This window comes from Erinaceus europaeus, chromosome 8 (genome assembly GCF_950295315.1).
Source record: "Erinaceus europaeus chromosome 8, mEriEur2.1, whole genome shotgun sequence".
In the NCBI taxonomy this organism is placed as follows: domain Eukaryota; kingdom Metazoa; phylum Chordata; class Mammalia; order Eulipotyphla; family Erinaceidae; genus Erinaceus; species Erinaceus europaeus.
The window spans coordinates 85649097-85673322 of NC_080169.1; the positions used below are offsets into that span (position 1 = coordinate 85649097).

A 24226-nucleotide genomic window follows, 5' to 3' on the forward strand; every position below is an offset into this window, starting at 1 on the left:
ATCACTGGAAGAAGTCTTAGTTCTGCTATGCCTTTGTTCCTCTCTCTTTGCCTCTTTGTCTCATTGTTTCTATCTCTATCTGGAAAAGTCTACCCATAGTGGTGAAATTCTAGAACAATAATTAAATAAATAAATACAGTATCTGAAAAAAACATTCTAGACTGGTAAAACCACAGTGATGACAAAAAAATAGGTCTATCTTATTTAAAGAAATACACAGATTCAATTCTAAGGAGAACTAAGGATCTAGCATAGCACTTTATGAAATAAATACTTTTATGGCTGATGCTCAGAGGTCCCAGGTCAATCAATCCATAGCACTAGCATAAGCCTGAGCTCAGCAGCACTCTGGCAACAACAACAAAAAATTTGGTTCAAATAATATTTTTGAGGTAATAGAACAACAAACAGTAAAAATCTGTATGGTGCCACAAAAGATTTGGGATAGCTAAAGCAATTTTGAAAGAAAATATAAAATTAGAGCTATCACCTTTTCTGGTTTCATCCTATACAATAAAGACAAAACAATTTGGAATTGGGATAAAAATATACATACAAACTAAAGGAGACTTGAGAGTTCAGAAACAAACCCATATAAATATTCATAATTAATAAAGAATAAAGACTCCAAGAGCACAGCAATGGCATAAAGAAGTCTCTTCCACAAGTTGAGTTGGAAAAACTGGGCAGCCACACCCAATGGAATGCAACTAGATTTCTATTTAACTCCATCCATATAATCACAAAAATTCAAAAAAGAATATAAATCCTGAAATGATGAACTTCAAAGAAGGAAAACATAGGTACTTTATTCCTTGATATCAGCATGAAGTGTTGGTATGCTTCTAAAAACCCCTTCTGTTTTATTAGTTTAATCCCCCCTGCTTAACACTATTCTATTTACATAACCACTTCATTCAATTTACATAACTGCTGTTAACAAGCACCACCCTCCCTCCAGGGCATTGGTGGTTCAGTGGTAGAATTCTTGCCTGCTCCGCCCCCTCTCCTTGTCATACCCTGATTTTCACCAGTCACTTTTCTCTCCACCCTCTCTGCTTCGCATCCTGTTCCTACCCTACTGGGCTAGTATATTTATAAGGACAAGATTGTTTGTAGTAGTTAGTTTAGCTTAGCTTGGTACAGATTGCACTGCATCCTGCATGAATAAAGAGATACTGCGCACAACCCAGCCATGAGTCCCAGGTCGTCTGTTACCCGCCCGTGAAGCCAGCCCGGCGTAAACAACAATGAAGGTTGTTTCTGGAGACCAAATGCCAATGGTAAGAGAAACATGTAAAGATAACCAAGTGGTACACATATCAAATTAAAAAGCTGTTCGCATTGGAAGAAGCCACTACAAAAATGAAAATCTAATCTACGAATAAGGAGAAAATATTTGTACATCATGTGTCCAACAAGGGGTTAATGTTGAGGCTATACAAAAAATTTACACAACTAAGATGCATCTTAAGCATGAGTTTATAAATGAATAGTTGGAAATTTTCTCATTCACATGAAAACTGTCTCAACAATGTGCTATCTAATCATTCTCAGTTCAGGGAAGGAGCAGGAATTCAATTTGGGGGACTATCCTATGAGACATTTGGCAATGTCTGGACATATTTTGGTCGTTGATTTGGAATCATATCATGTATGTAGTAGGCAAAGAGAAATATATTGCTAAGCATACTCCCATGCACCAAGAACTCCCAGCCAAGAATGCTTTGACCCAAAATATCAACAGTGTCAAGGTTAGGTAACTCTGGCCTACTTCAGATGCTTTAAATATCATTAAATCATAGTGGTGAGACCAAAAAAAAGGCATTATTGTTTTCATTAATAACATTTTAAAAAACTTACTTATTTAAACAAGAGACAGAGGAGGAAAAACAGAACAATGATCAGTTCTGGCTTTTTGTGGTGCTTGGGATTGAACCTGGGGTCTCAAATTTCAAGTATGAAAGCGTGATACACTACCATTGTGCAACCTCATTGATATAATAAATTTCTACCAGGGCAGTTTGAATAAAATAGACCCTGAATAACATTACATGCAAGTTAAATTTGTGATTTGGCAATATATTTATATTTATTATTTAGTTACTAACGCATTCACATGCAGTTTCCAAAAATTAGAAAATTAGCCTTCATAATTTCTATTTCTATGAAACCTGAGGGGGGGAATTCAGCTCATAATGATGCTGTTCACACAGAATAAACTACAGTTAAGCTCTTATTTTTCAGATACACGAATATGCCATCAAAAAAAAAATCCCTCAGTTTAGCTTATAGACTCCTTTGTAAAATTATAGATATTTCTGAAAAGTACCTTTAAATTCTCAATTGAAAGAAATTCACCAGCATTTGTTATAGTTAATATAGAGAGAGCATAAAAGAGGATTCATTTATTATTTCCATGCAATATTTTGAGCACTCCTTACATAGCTTGAGTCTGTGGGAGAGTCCTATTCAGGGGAAATTTTTGTTCATTTCAAATTAGAACTATAGAAGTGATTTTGCTTTTTCTATGAGAAAATGCTTAGGAAATGGGAGCTACTTTTCTCAAGGAATTTAAACTTTAGTTATTACCATAGCTAATGGCATCCTGACCCTACTAAGTGAGTGGGGAATATTAACCAGGAAAAGGAAAAGAGGGGATGGGTTGTATTAGGTGGCCTAGCACACTCAAGCACCCCTCAGATCACAGGATTTGTTTCTTATCAACCCTTCTAATTGTTACCATAACTTCTTGAAATTTGGAATAATAATTTTTAGAGAAATATATTTTTCAAAATATTACTTAGCTGTAGCGCTCTAATCCATTTTCGAGTCAATGATATTACAGATTTGCTTAAGGATTTGTGTTTTCTACTCACTTTAATAAACAGCTGTTGATTAACAAGTCTTCTATAAGAGTCAAAACTCTCAGAGTCAGCTGGCTTGGATGAATGGAGAAGGTAAAGAATTGCACACAAAAACAACATGCAATTGTTTAAGCTCAATTATCATTTGCTCTGGAATTCATAGATCATTAAAACTGAGAAAGAAAGGAGTGAACAAACAGGATCACCTCTGAAAGAGAAGGAAAATGAATAGTAAACATGAGACGTGATCATGTAACACAGTACTGTAACTGTGCCACCCATACACTGCACTAGCAATACATAAACCTTCAAATTCTTAAGTACATTAAGTGAATTGTTCTGATTCCAAAATATTTCTTTTTAAATCAGTCAGTTCCTGCTTTTTTTTTTACTTTCTTCTTTGTAATATTTTTTGTTTCAAAAATCATCTTTCAGAAGAAACTAATTTGCAGAATAGGAACTGAGGTGTGCAGCCAAATCCCAAATATTGCATTCAGCAGTTCTTAGAACCTGCCTACAGTGTTTTAGGCTCTGGTCAAGCTGCAAACATTTCTCAAGTCAAGGGCCCATTAATTGCTTTGAACAAATTTCCACTTAAGTCTTTTTCCTCCCTCCCCCCCCAACACATCTAAATCCATCAGACTTTAAGCCCTTTATTGTTATGCTAATTTAGTTCTTCTGACAGATTATGAGTAGTCCACAGGCTACTTCATCTGTTACATTGTGACCTTAACTAAATATTTGCATACAATTGCAGGTATGACTGCACCTGAAACCTCTAGGAAGGGTCTGACTCTGAAAAAAAAAATTTGGAAGTGTAATTTAGAAAAATATCAGACCTCCCTCTACGTCTGAAGGTGCAAACGCCTAAGGGCAGTGGCTCACGTACCCAACTCTATATCTTCATTGTGTCTCCTGCAGATTCAGCTTACTCTGTGGACACTGAAATGACAGAAGAATTGATGCCCTTGCATTGACCAATGACTGAGCAAATGAGAGTAAATTAACTCGTTTAGTTCTCACATGGCATCTCTGAGTCGCATACCACTGCCCCATATTTATATGGAAACAGTTAAGTTCCCAGAGGCTTACTTCAGTGATCGGCAGCACATATTGTATAAGGTCAAGCCAGTTAGTAAAGACAGACTTTGTGCTTCTGTACCTTTGGTTTTCATTTTTTCTTCTCTTTTCTTTTCTCTTCTTTACGTTTCTTTTTTCTAGTGATTTAATAATGATTAACAAGATTGTAAGATAACAGGGGTACAATTCTATACAGTTCCCATCACCAGAATTCCGTGTTCCATCTCCCCATTGGAAGCTTCCCTATACTTTATCCTTCTCTGGAAGTATGAACCAAAATTCTTTATGGGGTACAGGAAGTGGGAGGTCTAGCTTCTGTAATTTCTTCTCCAGTGACCTGTCTTCATCTAAGCTTGTCCTTCATCCCTACACAACCTGCCTGCTCTTACACACCACATTTCTGGGATCCTCTCAGTATAAGCCAAAAGACTCTGTGGATGTCACCCTCCACTTGCCTTGGCAAAGACCCGTTTGTGTGTGGTTTGGAATGGTTCCCTATGCTCCTCACCACGAGGAAGGCTAAGGACCCAGCCAGTCAGGGCGCAGGGCGCGCGGGGCGGAAACCACCTTGCATCCTCGGGCAGCTCCCCTCCTCTCCAGCTGACAGAGGGTGGAGCTGGGTCACCCAGCGCCCGGAACAGCAGCCCGCCAGCGGGAAGCGGCAGCCGCCCGGGCGCAGCGAGTCTAAGCGAGGCGGGGGCGGGGCTCAGGAAGGGGAGCCGCGAGGGCCTGGGAACCTTGCCGCGCCAGCCGGGCTGCAGCCGCTGCGCACTGACCGCCACGATGGGGCTGGAGACAGAAAAGGCAGACGTCCAGCTCTTCATGGATGACGACTCCTACAGCCACCACAGCGGAGTCGACTATGAGGACCCCGAAAAGTTCGTGGACTCAGGTCAGGACCGGGATCCCCACCGACTCAACTCACATCTCAAGGTAAAGTCCGTTGCGCCAGGGCAAAGCGCTAGTGGCCAACTCAAGTGCAAGCGGAGGCCTGGGGGGTGTTGGAATCCCTTGTAGTCCAGACCCCACCTCCAGCCCCACCCAGACCATTGGGTTAACCCCACAGGGTCAGGGACCCAAGTCCACTCTCTACCCACCCTACCCACCCTCTAGGGCGAATCTAGAAATTCTTAGCCAAATTCCGGTGTCCCCACTGTGAGTCCACTAGTGGGACACCCCAGGCAATTCTTTCTTGACCCCCACCCCACCCCAAGTGCTCCTGGTTCCCCAGTTGGCAGGTTGAATGACAATTAGGGATCTGAATCTTGTCTCCTTAGGTGGGGTTTGAGGATGTGATCGCCGAGCCAATGAATATGCACTCCTTTGACAAAGTATGGATTTGTAGCCATGCCCTTTTTGAAATCAGCAAATATGTGATCTACAAGTTCCTGACTCTGTTCCTGGCTATCCCCCTGGCCTTCACTGCAGGAATTCTCTTTGCTACCCTCAGCTGTCTCCACATTTGGTGAGAAGGGACACAGGGGGTGACCCGGTTTCCTGAAACTTGGAAATGTTCTCTGCCCCTTGCCTCTGTCTTCACCTTCTGCCAGGCCGGCTCACAGAGAGAAAGAAGGCTCCTCAACTCAGACTCAATAGTAAACACTGAGAGGTATTGAAAGACAGTGTGCTTTGTTAACAATCACAGGTTGAGTTCTGGGTTTAAACAAAAGACTGAATGTCTCTCTTACCTAAGGTATGATTTTCCTTCAGATCCTAAGACCCAAGCTGACTGTGGAGGTGGTGACCTCCTGGAGGCCATATTTCCTTCCACAAGCTGCTCACTCACAGTCATGTTATGACTTGTACCTGTGGTTCTGGGCAGGAATCTTAATGTCTTTCATCATCTTTTATTCAGTCACCACCTGTGCTTGGGGTAAAACAAAAGTCATCTCTCAACAGAACGCCAGTGACAATATCATTGGACAGGGATGTCAGACCTGATGAGGCAGTGTTAAGGAGGGACCTATTACAATCCTTTCACTGGCAAATGACAAGAATGGAACCAGAAGAAAAGCCACTTATGTGTAATTATAGTGGGGGGACTCCAGCACAAATGAATGAAAACTCAAGCGTCAGAATAATGAAAGGCTTAAAAATTACTTTTAATAACTACGTCACTTATGAATGGGAGTGGCATTTAGTTAAATGTACTGAAGACAAGCAACATTGATAGGCTGTTTTGATAACACTCAGAGTGTATCATATGACATTGGAAAGTATTTTAAGTCAAAGGACAATGTAATATTCTACCTAGCAGTTTTGTTGTTTTAAATACCTCCACTATATAAGGAGAGGAGGAACATTCAGACCTCAGTATGGCATCAGTGGTCAAGTTTGTGCTTGATGACATTCCTGATGAGACCTATAACCCCTATTTCTTTCTTAATCACATTATATGGTATTGCTACACCAAACACATTCTGGGTTTAGGGTTAAGAAGTTACAAAATAAAGCACATGAGTCAATTTCTCTGTCAGTTAAATAATTCAACTGGAAAAAAAAAATGACTACTTAGTTTAGTACTGGATACTGGACCTAGGATGAATAACAGGATTTGCCTTCAGCTTACTTATAGTGTGTTAAGACATCTGACTAGATACAGAAGTAGATGCTGAGAAAACCTTAGGTTTTTTGAGGCTAGAGGCACAGAGAAAGTTTTGTAGAGAGGAGTTTAAGTAAAGCTTTTAAGGAAATAAATATTCACAAAATAAAGGATAAACAAATAAAATCAATGTAACTTGCTCAAGAAAGACTGCAAACAATTAAATTATGGTGAAAGTGCCAAAAGATGGCTAGAGGAATCATTACATTTATCCATAAGCAGATCCACAAAGGTCAGATATTTAGTTAGCTCACATTCTGATATCATATTCATATTCTCATATTAGCATGCAGGGTTTTTGTTTTTTTAAAAAAAAGATACCTAAGAAGTCTTAGATCCCCAACTAAAAACAGTCATCTAATTTCTTTTTTTTTTCTTTCTCTCTCTTTTTTTTTTTTTTTTTTTTGGTTTGAGTAGCATCTTTTTTTTTTAATTAATTAATTTTTTATTTAAGAAAGGATTAATTAACAAAACCATAGGGTAGGAGGGGTACAACTCCACACAATTCCCACCACCCAACCTCCATATCCCACCCCCTCCCCCGATAGCTTTCCCATTCTCTCTCTTTTTTTTTTTTTTTGCATCCAGAGTTATTGTTGGGGCTCGCCTGCACCATGAATCCACTGCTCCTGAAAGCCATTTTTCCCATTTTTATTCCCCCTGTTGTTGCCCTTGTTGTTGTTATTGTTGTTGGATAGGGCAGAGAGAAATTGAGAGAGGAGGGGAAAACAGAGAGGGGGAGAGAAAGATTGACACCTGCAGACCTGCTTCACTGCCACCTGTGAAATGACCCCCCTGCAGGTGGGGAGCTGGGAGCTGGAACTGGGCTCCTTATGCCTGCCCTTGTGCTTTGCACCATGTGCGCTTAACCTGCTGCTCTGTGGCCCAGCCCCCAGGCATCTAATTTCAGTATCAGTTTTCTCACTTTCAAAAAAAAAGTGTGTAAAACTAAGTGACCACATAAAATATTGTGAAACACTGGGTTTGAAGCTATTTGTAAATCAGGTGCCATATTAAATCAGCAAAATTGGTCTTTCTACAGCTCTTAGAGAATTAAAAACAAAAGGTTTTAATTTACTTACTAGGTAGTAGAAAAATATAAGTAAAACTACAAATAAGAAAATTATTACTTTTGCATGTGCTCCCATGGTGAATTATCTTTCTCAGCTGCATAGAATGTATTATTTAACTTGTTTGTTTTCCAAATTAATTCATGTGAGGCATAATATTTAACCATCATACATTTGTCAGCATGTACTTGTGATTGTAAGTAGAGAAGTAACATCAGATAAAAAAAAATTTTAAACATAATTTATATCCTAAAATAAGAAAATATTTAATTATAGTGATAGACTACATTCCCACAATACAGTAAGTCTAGGTTATGGAGATGATAAAACCTATTTCCTTATTTCCCTCTTTCTTCCTCCTCCTCCTCCTCCTCCTCCTTCTCCCCCATCCTTCTTTTTCTTGATGAAGAGTGGGGCTATTTACAGTTTTATTAAGAAGTTGTAACCAAAGCTATGAGAATACATAGTAACAGATATTCCAACCACATCACAAAATCACAACAGGACTAACTATAGATAATTTTGTAAACAATTATCAACAACAATAAAACATCAAGAGCTTATTCTGATAATGTTGGACCTTAGGTCAATACAAATCAATGAATTAATTAATTATATACCCTTGGCAGAGAGATAAAGTTGATATATAAAAATTTGGGGTTATTGTTCATAAGTAGATCATACCAAGGACATATGGCTGAAACTCTCTTGCACATTATCTTTGCAAAGATGCAATTCAGTTTCTTTGCCCACTGGATAGAAATGAAGTAGTAAGAGTCTCACTCCTAGAAGACTTTAATATAGAAAAATGTGGTGGTACAATCTACATGACAGTGGTTCATACAATTCTAAATAAAAGTTTATGTCCCAAAGGCTTTACTATTTCCAAAAATAAATAAATAAAATATTTCAATAAAAAAGAAAGAAATTTGTGTAAGAGATGTGTTTGGTTGTCCACACTGAAGATCAACCAAATTTTGGGTCATTCTACATAGTCTGGAGGTGTAGAAGGAAAACTACTTGGGATATTGATTCATTTGATTTCAGAAGGTGATTAAGTCAACTCATCCAAAGTGAGAGAATACTAGTTTGAAAAAAGTAAAATGAATGAGTTCCTCATGTTTTTTTTTTTCCTCCAGTGTTATTGCTGGGCTCGATGCCTGCACCATGAATCCACAGCTCCTGGAGTCCATTTTTTTCCCCTTTTGTTGCCCTTGTTGTTGTAGCCTCATTGTGGTTATTATTATTGCCATTGTTGATGTTGTTCGTTGTTGGATAGGACAGAGAGAAATGGAGAGAGGAGGGGAAGACAGAGAGGAGGAGAGAAAGATAGACACCTGCAGACCTGCTTCACCGCCTGTGAAGCGACTCCTCTGCAGGCGGGGAGCCAGGGCTCGAACCCGGATCCTTACACCGGTCCTTGCGCTTTGTGCCACATGCGCTTAACCCACTGCGCCACCACTGGACCTGGAGTTCCTTATGTTTTATAAACTAATGTTTTCAAAACTACTTTTGTCATATTTTTAATTCTCTTTTATGACAAAAATATCTAAGAAGTTATAAGGATAGAAAATTTCTTAGCCTAAGAGTGAAAAGTACATTATATTTTATGTGAAGTAGATTATGTGTAGCTAGGATGTTTTCTGATCTGAATTTCTATCTTAAGTACATCAAATTGAAAATTTTAAAATTATTATTTCATCTTGTACTTTGACTTCAAAACATCTCTATTTATTATTAATTATAATGATAGTATCATTTGGACAGTTCAAGGGTATATATAACAACTATCAATTTTGAAAGCCAGTCTGAGAAGTTTCCTGTTCTTACTTTAACTTGTAGTGCAATGGACATAACACATGAGACATGTAATGAAATAATAGATCAAAAGTTGTTATCATTCAGGATTATGTTAAGCTGTTTAGTTCTGAAACACCCAGTAATTAACTTTTCTTAAAAATTGCTTATCACATCACACAAAGTGCAAGGACATGCAAAGTGCAAGGACCTGCATAAGGATCCCAGTTGGAGGCCCCAGCTCACCAACCGGCAGGGGAGTCACTTCACAGGCAGTGAAGCAGGTCTGCAGGTGTCTGTCTTTCTCTGCCGCCCTTGTCTTCCTCTCCTCTCTTGATTTTTCCTGTCCTGTCCAACAACGACAGCAGTAAAAACAACAGTAACAATAACAACAACGATAACCAACAAGGGCAACAAAAAGAAAAAAAATCCAGAAGCAGTGGATTTGTAGTGCAGGCATAGAGCTCCAGCAATAACCCTGGAGGTAAAAAAAAAAAAAAAAAAAAAAAAAGCTTCAAGTCTTTCTTTTGTACAAAATAAATATATATCACATGTGTAGTCAATTTGAATAGTTTAATAAACTAAAAATATCCCAATCTGATATTTGTTCTAACCTTATATTCTATAAGGTTAGAACAATAGACTTTTTATTATTTAAGTTATATTTTAATAGTACAGCAAAAAATACAACCTTATGTCTTTATGTAATGATAAAAATTTCATTGATACCACCACCAGTGCCTGAGAACTCAAAAATAGTTGGGTTATCAAGGAGAACTATAACAGAACATTATTGAAAAGTTTCCATAAAAATTAACCAATTTATGGAATATAAAAATATGTGTCTATCTTAAAAAAACATGAAAATATTTACAGATAGACTTGTTTTTTCTTTAAAGAAGTTGTGACATAATTATAAGGTCCTTTTAAATATGGTATGGTCCTTTTAAGTGCAATTACTATGAAAAATCAGTAGTATAAAGTATAATAATATACCATGCTCACTGCAGCTTAAATATTTACTAAGTGTCAAGGACAGCTTTATTTAACAACCTTACATTCCAGTAGGAACAACGAATTTCTATCTTTGACACCTTTTATAAAATTTTAGGATTATGGAGTTAGCTTCAGTGTTTCCAAAGTACATACACAGACAGAGGAAGAGGGGTAGGGAGAGTGAGAGAGAGAAATAAAGTAGCTAGAAAAGGAAATAGGAAGTCAAGAATAAAGAGGTTGACATTTCATTGCTAAGGTCAGTATCAGGTACATAACCTTACTGTTCTGTTTATCTTTGTTTCATTAGATTCCAGTAGCAGGGCACAAAAATATTATTGTTTATAAGTTATAAGTCTACTCATCTTATAAGCAACATATCTGTGCATCTTGTCATTATATGGGTTCATTTATTCAAATGTTCAGCTAACAGATGGATTATATCATCCTTGTATCTTTCATGCATGTAGTTTGTCAACACTGGTGACCCTTACACTTTCCCTCATCCATTCCAGGATTATAATGCCTTTTGTAAAGACCTGCCTAATGGTCTTGCCATCAGTGCAGACAATATGGAGAAGTGTGACAGATGTCATCATTGCCCCATTGTGCACAAGCATAGGACGCATCTGCTCTTCTGTCAGTCTGCAAGTGAGCCATGACTAAGCAGCTGGACATCACATCTGGAACGCTGGATACTGTTCTTAATTGTTACTAAAAAGTACTACGGTTCTGGGTTCTGTCCACACCCAAACTGTTATCATTCAGAAACTATAAAAATAGGCAACCACATTTAGAAATGTTTATTGGTAGGTCTTTTCACATTATGGTTTTCTAATTAGTTAGCAAAAAATTAGTATGTAACTTTATAAACAGATTTATACAGTAGGTTGGCAACCCTTAATTTTAAAGGTAGTTTTGCTACAGTCCAAATGTATATATTGTATAATGATGAGTTTATAATGGTCAAAAAACATTTTCCTCAAACAATACAATGGTTTTATACACAATTTCTGATAACACAATCAAACTCTATCTTTTTTTTTCACTGTAGAAATACTACTTTTAAAGTTATCTTTGCAGATAAAGTCATAGGAATGCTTTAATGGCAAGATATACAAAGACTCCAGAAATTTTAGCAAAAGCATACAGTGATGGTTGGGGCTATCAAATATAATAAAACAAATTAATATGAAAATAAGTTCCCATTTTAGTGTATATTTTATACTTACTGTAAATGTTGCTTTAATCAGATTGATTTAAAGCACTTTATTTGTTATCTTGTTGAACTAATATATAGAAAATGAATAATTCTAGGGAAACTCATTGGTGATATTATACTGTCTTAACGAAGCATATTTACCTTCACTGGGAATAGAATGTGAAAAGAATAGTATGCAAAGTGTTTTTCTTTAATTTTTCCATGCATACTCCTGAAATGTTTTCTCTTAAAACAATAAAATAGCTGTGATCTTAAAATAATTCTAATTTAACATATATTTTTGTCTATGACATGCTTATTCTCTTAGAAATTAAACCTGTATTTTATGTTCCTATTAATATTTCATTCTATCTTCAAGTAATACTGGTGCTATTTATAATATTTTGTAATAAAGACCATTTCCTATACTTAAATACAACTTCAATTACAGTAATTTACAGAGAAAGATTTAAAGAGCAGTTGTCAACTTGTTGGATTTATCTCACTACTGAGTTATATATATAATTAAAAACTAAATGCTATAAACTTGCAACACATTGTTTAACATGGGATTCATTATACAATGTAAAATGTTCTTATCACTTTTGGAAAATCAAGTTTTATACAGTTTTGTTATTTAAATATTATCATTCCATAATTATGGGCAAGTAGAAAAGATGTATTTGATGTGAGTCATTACTAGAATTTGCATATTTTAAAAGTGTATAAAAATGTTCAAATTTCAGAATTACTATCAGAAACTGAATTGTCAGTCCTTTGAATATTTTCACCATGACAAGTATTCATTTATTGAAGATTAATTTTATTTTCCCAAATTGGCAGAACTGGTGAATATAAAAGCTGAATAGACTAGGCTACTGTTGAGGGCCAAAACAAACAGTGATTAATTTATGAAACTCATCTTCTGAAAGCAGCTATAAAAGAGACTTTTCCAAAACTGTGTTAGGTCATTGTAACATCCTCAAAAGAAACTCATTATCATTATCTTAAAGCATTTCCACTCATTTAATTGGATAGACCTTGTGTTGGTTTAAAACATTAACCAAAGTCTAATAACTTTATAATTATATCTTAAAAGTGTTGCAAAAATACTTAGATACATTGATTGGTCAAAAGTACATGATTAATAAAATAGCTGGTCGTCTTCTTCTAGCGTTTGCCCTTCTTCCGTAGCCAGTCAACAATGTCAGGTTGAGCCTGATGTAAAGTTTCGAGACCTCCTTTGAATCTGGAGAGGTGGCAGTCGTTGACAGTCATAGTCTGTCTGTAGCCGCAGGGGCAGTTCAGGGTATCTCTGGCTCCCCAGCGATGGAACATAGCGGTGCACTGGCCATGGCCTGTGATAGCGATTGAGGAGGGCCCAATCATAACGTGCTAGGTCAAAGCCGGGTTGACGCTTGCAAGGGTCTGTGATGAGGTGTTTGTTCTTTACCTCAGCTGACTGCCAGCTCTGTTTCCAAGAGCCTGGAACAGAGAAGTTCAGTGTAGGCGTAGGAGACCAGATTGGATGACGAGACGTCAAGCGTTGGACAGGGTGGGTGAAGATATCCGCGTATATTGGCAGGTCCGGTCGAGCGTAGACTTGGGAAATGAACTTAGATGATGCCGCATCCTGATGAATATCTGTGGGACGATGTTGCTAAGAACTGGCAGCCATGGAACCAGGGTGGAATGGATGGCTAAATAAATAACTGGTTAAATAAATCATTAAAATCTATCTTTAGATAGCTATTGGCAAGTTTTAAAGGCAAACTATATACACAGTCATGTAACAAAACCTTTAAGAAGTAGTATATATGATTTTCTTATGTCTGAGTAGCACTGATTAATTTCAAAATGAAATTTTATTTCAAATAGTTATTTTACTTCAAACTGAATTTTTATATCAAGTGGGTCCAGGTTTCATATGGAAACATATTGTTTCTTTCATTATGGATATGGGAAGTAGGTGATAAGGAAATGTTTTCAGTATTCATAATAAACTTTCTAAATATTCATAAAATGTGTTCATTATTTTTATGGCATTGACTACTGAACTGATCGATAAAGAACCTATTCAAACTAAATTTGCCATATTAGACATGATAAAAAAGTACATAAGTCATTGTGTAGGCCAATTGAATTACCATGCACTGATTCAAGTGTTCAAGTCCCAGAACCACAGGAACTGCTGTCTTTCCATTTATGTATCTGAATAAAAAAGGGGTCTGAAGCTGTGGAATCACACATGTGCAAATCCCCAACTTAAATGAAAAGAGAGAAGAAGAAAAAAATAAGAAAGGATTCTTATTTAGGAATATATTTGTGGAAAAATATATATAATAATTGGCTATTTATCCTCACTTTTGTAGAACTTAGAAGATTCCTATAAATTTAGCAGTTATTTGATGAATAGTATGGGCTAGCTTGTTGAAGCCTAATATGATCTTTCATGAAATAAAGTCTTTTGCTAATCCTAAATAAATATTTCTGTTTTCAATTTTAAATAAGAAATTAAAGTAATATAAATCACATTGACTTGAATAGCAGTACCATGAAGCTAAACCAAAGTTCAAAATTATTTTTGGAAAGTGAGTATATGAATAGTGGTTGCTGACATTAGCATAGATTTTCTTCTCAGTTAATCTGTAAAAATGATCAACCTCTATTAATAAATCAGGTCTAGCTTTTGAAAATGTCCTCTATAGTTTTAAAGTTCCTATTTTCAACAGTCACATACATCCTATTATTTAGACACTTGGAAAGCTGCAGGTGTGTGGTAAAATCTGCATTAGGATTCTAGCCTCAGCACTGCCATTACTAATCATTAATAACTCCATCCAGTCTAGTAGCAGGGCCTTTATTTTCATATCTTTAACTAAATGATTAGATAAAAGATCTTAAAGGACCTTTCCCTTTCCCTGTTTTTTGTGACTTGAGTAGGATGATTTGTTTATATATATTCAAACCAATCCAGCAAAGCTCAGTTCAAGAGTTTTTTTATCATGGATTTTCTATCAGAACAGGTGTTACTATAAATAAAATAATTAATGCACTTACTTCATACTTACTGTTGGTTATGAGACTGTATTCATGGTTTGATTCTTCATGACAGATTCCTAGACTTTCAGTAATCTGAACTATTTAGTATTGTGACTCTTTCTCCAAGAATTTGTTATTCTACATTTTATGCTGGTCCTTGCACTTCATGTCACATCCTCTTAACCCCCTGTGCTGCTGCCTGACTCCCTGTTATTCTATATTTTAATTGAGATCACTGGCATACCATCATAATTATAGTCATCTTTATCTTTTTACCTGGCCATTGTCCACAATCTTCTCTAAGTGTTCTCTCTCAATCTTCATTATGACATTTCCCAACTTATTTTCCCTTTCAAACAAATTGGGGTGGGGGGTAGAGGGGAATCACATCATGTCTCCCAAGTGTCACTAACTTGCTGAAAACCGTCAGTGCAATTGATTGCACACAGAATAATATACCAACTCTCAAGCAATGTGTGCAAAGCCTTCACTATTAAGCCAACTCATCTTCAGTTATTGTCTTCTACAGCCCTTCTGGAGTGTCCCAGCTGGTACTTTGTGCTGGGTTCTCTCATGCCACCAGCCCAGCAGTTCTTTCTCCTGTTTCACAGATGCTCTACATATAAAATGCTGAACAAATCAAGCCCACATAGCAAAATGAGTCCTTGTTAACTAACCCCATTAGAGTATTATTAGACCTTCGAGAATCAAAACCATGATTTCATCTTTGTTTCCTAGGATTCTGAAGTGGTGCCCAGAATTTTGTGAGCTCAATCAATATTTTCTGAATGAATGACTACATGAATAAATAAAATTGGGATGATTACAGAACTGGCGTGGGAGCATTCCATTTGGTCTTAATTTTCTTCATTTGAAAAAGGGGTCTAATCAATGATTCTAACAAACTTTTCCTTCTCACCTTTACTCAATCATGAATCATTAAGTTAGAAAAATTAAAATATTTGTAAAGGTCCCAAGGAAAGAACACTAACATGCCTAAATGCCCCGCCCCCCAAATCACAGGTCCAGTATCCAGGAGTAACTTGTGATAGAGCTGAACAGTGCTCTGGTCCTCTCTCTTACAATAAATAATTTTTTAAATGTATGCAAACCATATTAAGTGTACTTCTTCATTTAAAGGTAATTCTAAATTTTACATTCCATTCTCTTATATGAAACTTATTTTCATATCTTCAGGGTGGTAGGAAATTGTTGGCACTTTCTAATTCATTTGGAAACACTTTCTGATATATTTTTTTAATTTTGCATTTAATTTTCCCATCTGAAACATTATTAAGATTGAAATATTGTTTTTGGAAAGTTTTAAGATTTGGAAAATGCAGTTCTAATACATTATCTCATGTGAATTCCAGGGAAAATTAAACAGCATAGTAGAGAAATTATCTAAATAATTTTCTGTTTACTTAGCTTAAAATGCATTATTTTATAATATGTATTTACTATAGCAATATCTAAGGAAAATTTTACAAGATGACATATTACACTGATTAAAGATGGTGTTGCACTAAAAATTTTCGGTAGCTAACATAATTTATCTTAAATCAGCATTTGGTATATTTTCTTCCTTATAAGTATATAAATGGGGAAGTAAGGGAAATAGATGAGGAGAACAGAGAATAAGGACATGCTACATACTTTTACCAAATGCTTTTTAGTATCTTAGTAGTACAAATAATCTTATCTTCCATAGTCTAGTCTAGTCATATTTCCTTCCCCTGTCCACTCCCAATCAGTAAAAAAAAAAAAAAAAAAAAAAAGTACCATTGAAACTTTACACTCTTATATTTAAGTGACAAATACTCTTTGGTGAGGTAACATTTTCATCATTTTGCTTTTCTATATTATTCCACTATGAATGGATTATCTGAGAAGTTAATTGAAGACTATGCAAAAGGCTCAAGCATGAAGATCTTAAGCTGTGTGTCATCTAAGTACCAAAATGATTAAAATATTACACCAAAGAGAAAGTCCAGACAGAAAAGGGGAAACAAGATAACTCCAGTGACACAATTGATACCTTGCCCAAACCCCCAGTGAAAGTAGCAATGGATATTGAACAGGGGTGAGGAAAATTAAAATCAGGGAAAGTCTTTCTCTTTTTCTTTCTTTCTCTCTCTCTCTCTCTCTCTCAAATAAAAGCTGCTTGTATCTTACTGAACTAAAAGGGTCCTGAGAGGGGATAGGAGTACTCCACTAGAACTATATGCCCTAAAGAGAGAGCAGAAGAGGGAACATTAAATGAAAAATGAACTACAACTTGTGATGGTATTTTCCCATCGTGCTTCTGTGAGTTGTTGACTGCAGTAATGTATCTGTGGCAGAGAGGGAAGGTAAGGCGGTAGTCAGAGAAATCAGAGAACACCACTTCAACAATTACCAAAAATAGGACAGAGACACCTATCTGCCTGCACTTGAATGTGTTAGGTCACAGCCTGGCTGAAGGACTGGAGAAATCATTTTGCCTTTATAGGAAAAGGTAGGGGTGGAGAGGGATGAAAGAAAGGAAGAAACATGACTCAGAGTGGGAAATAGCACGTAAGCAAGGGCAAATACCTCTCCCAAATATAAAGGGATCAGGAAGAGATGAGAGCAACAGGTCATCTTTGAAGCATTCCTCTCTCCCTGCATCCAGACAGCTTGTCATTGAGCACCTACCCGTAACAAAAGGGGAGAAAAGGGCAATAAGCAGGACCTGCTTCTCTAACTGAATGCTATACCAGTTCCAGCCAACTACTGTCTCAGTGAAACAAGGAGTGATTTGGAAAGTTTCAGGGATAAACACACTTTTTCCCAGTGAGGCAAGTGATAGGGATTAACATGCATCTTTTACTAAGGAGGAAAGTGATTGGAATCCTTCATGTATTACATCAGTTAGATAATTCTGGTCTCTGGTAGAAATAATAGCTTTGGCATTTCTTGATTGTTACATACAGGATACTGATTTAATCTACAGTCATTCTATGCTGTAAATTCTATTATCCCCATTTTTTGGACTAGGAAACTGATATCTTGTAAATGAGGAATTCTCCCAAGTTTACAGTGGGAGTCAGAAGTTGAGCTAAGAGATTCTAACATCAGACTCTAGACTCTAAATCACTATGAAGTGGCTTGCTTTTTACAGGGTATATATCTATGGCTCCTCTAAATTCTTCTGCTCCCTTTCAGTAAAAGTCTTTTTCATTTATCATATAGTCCTGCCACCTTATTTCTGTTTAGATGAACCTTCATCTCCTTTCTCCTGTAAAGTTCACTTCCAGATTCTCAATGTGACAGCTTCCAGTAAGCTGGCACCTGGGTTCCCTGTTGACTGTTCCTTCAGAGATTTTTAAATTCCCCCAAGTCCTATGGACTCCTTTCCTGGACACACCCTTTCCTTCCATTATGATCTGTAGTTTAATACCTACACCCCAGCTTGGGTCAGAAAACATTTCCCAAATACTATTATTCGCATCATCTGTAAATTTCACAAAATCTCACTGTCTTTAACAAGTAGCTCCTCAATATATATTAAAAGTACAATGACATTACTCTTCAATATTATATGCCTTTACATATAAAATATTAATAATTACAGCAATTCTTTTGATTCAGACTAATTATGTTTTTTTTTCAGATCTTATTTGATACTTTTCTTAATTTGATTCCTTGTTAGGTGTGCATCTCTTAATATTATCATTAAGCTATCAGTTATTTTATCTTGAGAGCTCCAGAAAGAGCTATACATAAATTAGTTTTTCTCATATAGCATAATTTTCTCATAATTTTTCAAAAGCGGAAAACTGAGTTAATATTAATGGTGTAGATATATATTATTATACTGCATTTTAATAGAATTAAACTATGCATAGTTGCAATAGTAGTGCATATGTGATAGTTTTTTCTATGCATTATCAATATTGGTATGAATATACATATAATCAGTAAATGGATATGTAAAGATATACGCATATATGTCTAATTTACTAAAGTAATTTTGCATAAATTCCCAAGTGAAATTGCCAGGTCATAGGGTAGATTCACTTCTAGACACTGGAATGTATTTTTAAAAGAATAAATTTCAGGGGCTAGGGTGTGGCACACCCAGTTAAGCACACATAACACCATGCACAAAAGCCTAGGTTGGAGCCACCACTCCCCACCTACAAGGGAAACACTTCATGAGCATTGAAGCAAGTCTGCAGGTATCTATCTTTCTCTACCCTCCCCCCTCTGTCCTCCTTCCCCATTCAATTTCTCTCCTGTCAAATAAAAATAGACAGGAGGAAAAAAAAAAAAAGCTGCTAGTAGCAATGGCTTCATAGTGTAGGCACTGAGCCCTAGTGATAACCCTGGGAGCAAAAAGTAAAAAAAAAAAAGAAAAAGAGAAAGTATAAATTTCACCCAAATATTCCTCTTCAGTTTAGACAGGACCATACTGAGGCAGTTATAGGAATGATAACATAAAGAAGAATTTTTTATTATTAAGCTTATGCTATCAATATTATTGATTCCATGTGCAGAAGCAATGCAGGGTATAAATAGAGTGAGAAAAGGGCATGATCAAAGTATTAGGAATAGCAATACCAAATATAATATGTTATTATGTAGAAGAAATAAACTAATAAATTACTTAGAGCACTATGTTTAAATGAGAAGAAAATTTACATGGGTCAAAATTTTTATATAAATCCATGAAAACCAGGTTTTTAAAAAATTGTTCTATTGTATGATACTATTTGTTCTACAGGTAACTATAAAGCTGTCTGAAACCTAAAAGTTATTATATAAAATGACTTTATTAGAAACTTTTTCTTGAGAAAAAGCCTAAGGAGTCATCCTAATTGATAACTTTCTTAGAATAAGAACATAAATAAGTGGTGATTATAAATAGATTTAAGTAAGAAGAAAGGACAAAAAAAGAAGATTTCAAGATATTTTTCCTGCAAAATCTTTGGGAATGGTCACTAATCTGAGAGAGATCAGAGGTAGCCAGGTTGCATGATAAACTAGAAATGCATTTAAAGATTTCCAATGTTTTATGACTCTTAGATTTGAAAGAATATTCAGAACAGGAAAGGAAAATCCTCCAGCATTAAAATCATTAATGAAGTCTGCCCACCATGAAGCACTGTACAGTGCAGGATAAACTTGGGCTACATTCATTAGTTCTTAAGGAGTTGCTGTCTTTTTTATGAATAGACCTGTACTTACCACTGGACAATACCTTCTGGGCGTGGCTAATTGGAGAGTTTATTATAGCTCATGCCCTTTCATAGCAAAATTAAAAAAAAATAAAATAAGATAATAAAAATAAGCTTGGCTGCTATCCAGTTTGTAACTCCTGATTTCACATTCCAAGAAAACTTCAGTTTATAGAAATGGAAAGAACTGCCAGTTCCCTGCAAACAACTTGACCAACTTTAGCCTGTAGGGTTCCCCCCTTAAATGATGCTTCCTTCAGTTTGCTTACAAATATTTCTTTAGTCCTATGTTACTTCCTCTTGTGGTGTTGGGATTCCCTGGAAGTCATTCAGGTTTCAGTTCTACTTTCTCTCTCTATCTCTCTCTCTCTCTCTCTCTCTCTCTATATATATATATATATATATATATATATATATATATATATATATATATTATGGTGGTGGCACCTTTTATTCATGGAGAACAGGGAAATGATAGGTATCAGCATTTCTAGTTTCTGGAATAATGTCTGTCTTTTTAACCACCTTCAGAAAAAAAACTGCATTATCAAATCTACTCTGGTCACTGATTCTCAAAAATTAATGTGCATGTGAACAACCAGGGAATCTTGCTGAAATGAAAATTTTCATTCAGTTAATCTGGGTTGAGCCTTACTCTAGCAAGTTCCTGTTGATGCTACAGCTCCCTAAACCACAATCAGATAACATGGAGAGAGGTGAAGATAAAGCTGAGGAGCTTCTGCATGGCAAAGGATATCACCTCCCAAACAGAAAAGCACTTTATGGTATGTGAGAAGATCTTTACACAACACACATCAGACAAAGGACTAATAATCAAAATACATAAAGAGCTGAGTAAACTAAGCACCAAAAATTAAAATAAAATAAAATAAAATAAAATAAAATAAAATAAAATGCAGCCCCTTTAGAATATGGGGCCAGGACATGGACAGAAATTTCACCAAGGAAGAGATCCAGAAGGTCAACAGATATTTGAGAAGGTGCTCAAAGTAACCAAGAATCAGAGAAATGTAAATAAAGACAACAATGAGCTACCACTTTACACCTGTGAGTGTCATTCATCAGAAAGAATGGAAAAAACAGGGACTTTCTAACAAAGTCCCAAAACCTAGATATAGACCAGGTTCTGTGAGAGAGAGCATATGTTCACACGTACACACATCCATAAACTAGTGCAAAATATATACCTGAAAGCAGAAGTACACTAGAGTTTGCAGTGAGTATCCCCCTAACACTTCCTCTCCACTATTCCAACCTTTGGGTCCATGATTGCTCAACAATTTGTTTGGCTTTGTATGTTAACTCTCTTTTCAGCCACCAGGTGCCAGATGCCATCAGGATGCCAGCCAGGCTTCCCTGGACTGAAGACCCCACCAATGTGTCCTGGAGCTCCGCTTCCCCAGAGACCCACCCTAATAGGGAAAGAGAGAGGCAGACTGGGAGTATGGACCGACCAGTCAATGCCCATGTTCAGCGGGGAAGCAATTACAGAAGCCAGACCTTCCACCTTCTGCAACCCACAATGACCCTGAGTCCATGCTCCCAGAGCGATAGAGAATGGGAAAGCTATCAGGGGAGGGGATGGGATATGGAGATTGGGTGGTGCGAATTGTGTGGAGTTATGCCCCTCCTACCCTATGGTTTTGTTAATTTATCCTTTCTTAAATAAAAAATAAATTTAAAAATTTAAAAAAAAAGAATGGAAAAAACAAGTGTTGGAGAGGTTGTGGAGAAAAAAAGACACTTCTGCATTGCTGGCGGTCTGTACAAAATAGTCCAACCATTGTGGAAAGCAATATGGAGACATATCAGGACGCTAGAAATGGACCTAACATATGCCCCGGCAATTTACCCAAAAGAATTAGAAACGCTTACCAGAAGAGACCTATGTGTACCTATGTTCATAACAGCACATTTTGTAATTGCCAGAACCTGAAAGCAACCCAGATGTCCAATGTCAGATAAGTGACTAAAAAAAAATTGTGGTATTTATACACTATGGAATACTACCTACATGCTAAAAATGATGAAGTGATCTCCTTTGCATCTTCCTGGATGAAACTTGAGGACATCATGTTAAATGAGATAAACCAAAAAGAGAAAGACAAATACCAAATGATCTTACTTATAAGCAGGAGTCAATAAAGTAGGGATGGGGAGGGAGACCACAAAGTGACACATGGACTGCATATGGTATATTGCACCAAAACAAAGGACTCTGAGAAGGGAAAGGGAAGGAGAAGAGGGAGAAAACTTGGAGGGGCTGGTACCTGCTGAAATTGTATGCATATGTAAATGACTCCATTATAAAGCATTAAACCCCTCAATTTAAAAAAAAAAACAAGCAGGGGCCGGGCAGTAGCGCAGCAGGTTAAGAGCACATAGGGCAAAGGGCAAGGACTGGCTCAAGGATCCCAGTTCAAGCCCACAGATCCCCACTTGCAGGAAGGTGACTTCACAAGTAGTGAAGCAGGTCTGCAGGTGTCTTTCTCTCCCCCCTCTGTCTTCCCCTTCTCTCTCATTTTTGCTCTGTTTTATCCAACAACAATGACAGCAATAGCAACAATAATAGTAACAACAATAGACAACAAGGGCAATAAAGGGGAAAAAATAGCTTCCAGGAGCAGTGGATTTGTAGTGCAGGCACCAAGCCCTAGCAATAACCCTGGAGGGAAAAAATTAAAAATAAAATGAAACAAAACAAAAAAGCAGCTGCACACAAGGAAGACCACAGACTTTTCAGTCAGATAATTTATTCAGCCTTATGAAAAGATTGTACAGTTTCTTCCATAAATATAAGCCCCAGCATCAGACAATTTCCCTTTGAAGCTGGATGAATGATTGAAAGCAATGACAAAGACCACAAGGCAGAGTTAAATAAGTGCAAAAGACTCTGTTGCAATCAAAAGGATTCTCTAGAATTAGTAGAAAATTGAACGTGTGACATAAGAAACCGAAGGTTACTATAAAGATCTTAGTGGTCAGTATGAATTTATAAACATACTTACACTTTTTAAAGAGTTAAATGTTTTATGATTAGACGTCATTGTGTCAAAGTGATGTATAGAAAAAAATTTCCCCCAGGTAAAAACAACTCCTGGTAAATAGCTTATTTACTAGGGAAAGGGCCAAAAGGAAAGAGAATTTCCTTTGTTAAATAATGGAGCTCTGAATTAAAGCCAAATGGGTTGATTACAAAACAGACTTTTTATGGAGGGCTCCTCCTAAACATTTACATTAGCTTTTAAAAACATTATGGAAGTTTTAAATCTCTTTCTAAAAAATAATTATTATAATATTGTATTCACAAACTACTTTCATTTTTTATTCTTTACCATTTAATTATACTTAAAAGAAAATTTTAATGAATTAATTTTAGTAAGATATCTTTCAACTCTGTAGTCCACAAATCAGGAAAACCATCTGATAGTTTTCCTTCACTTCCTTAATTATTTCACTAAACATAACCACCTCCAGTTCTATCCATTTTGCCCTAAAAGGCATCTCTTTTAATTATTGAGTAATGCTTCATTTAGTATATTTAATACCTTGGAAGAATTATGGTGTTCATCATTGTGGTAGGGGAACAGAACTTGTGGTAGGAGTAGTGTGGAAATATAGCCCTATTATTTTATTGTAAATCACTAATAAAAATAGTAAGCTATATGATACTCTATTAATATACTATAAAATAGTGAATAACTGTTATGTCACATTATGAAATATATAATATTTTGTTGTCTTAGATCCTGTGAGAACTGTATATTTCTAGAGAATAGTCATACTGTGCTTTGCTTGAATAGGAGGAAATGTAGTCATTGTCCATTCATATTAGTATCTACTTCTCTCAGCCAGATGAAATGCAGAAATATGGTTTACAATTTGATCCTAATTATTTTTAACAAATAGCTATATCCATCATATATATTAGATAGTGTCAGGTTTGAGAAGTTAATTTGTTTTTTGTGCTGTCTGAATACATTATCCTTTGATTTTTATTCTCATTTGACTCTGAGCTTCCTCTTTAGAGAATGCTGCAACAATTAGTTTGGTAGAGCATTTGCAATTTAATTATAGTCACCCACTTTAAGATGGTTGGTTAGATTCCCTACATGTCATCCTGTAAAATAATGAATTGAATATAGAACTTTGTGTGGACCTAGAGTACAAATAAAATAAAATGAATGTGCTCATTTGCTTATCATTTAGAATTTCCTCCATATTTTAATTTACTTTATGTTAACAAATCAGTATGATTTATGACTTTATTTTTAATGTAATTCATGAAAGAAAATATATTTTAAAATTACAGTCGAAAGCATGCACAAGGTCCAGCTTTTAAATTTCTTGAC

At 36.2% G+C, this 24226-nt stretch overlaps 1 protein-coding gene and 1 long non-coding RNA gene across 2 annotated transcripts in view; both read left to right on the forward strand.

The window, feature by feature from the left end:
• LOC132539922 (uncharacterized) overlaps positions 1-24226 on the forward strand; it is a 276120-nt gene that overhangs the window by 109628 nt on the left and 142266 nt on the right. The window lies entirely within an intron of this gene.
• CAV2 (caveolin 2) lies at positions 4637-13633 on the forward strand. Its single transcript, XM_007525433.3, has 3 exons — positions 4637-4880; positions 5225-5412; positions 10925-13633. The coding sequence occupies exons 1-3, from the start codon at positions 4731-4733 to the stop codon at positions 11073-11075; spliced, it is 489 nt and encodes a 162-aa protein (XP_007525495.2). The 5' UTR covers positions 4637-4730; the 3' UTR covers positions 11076-13633.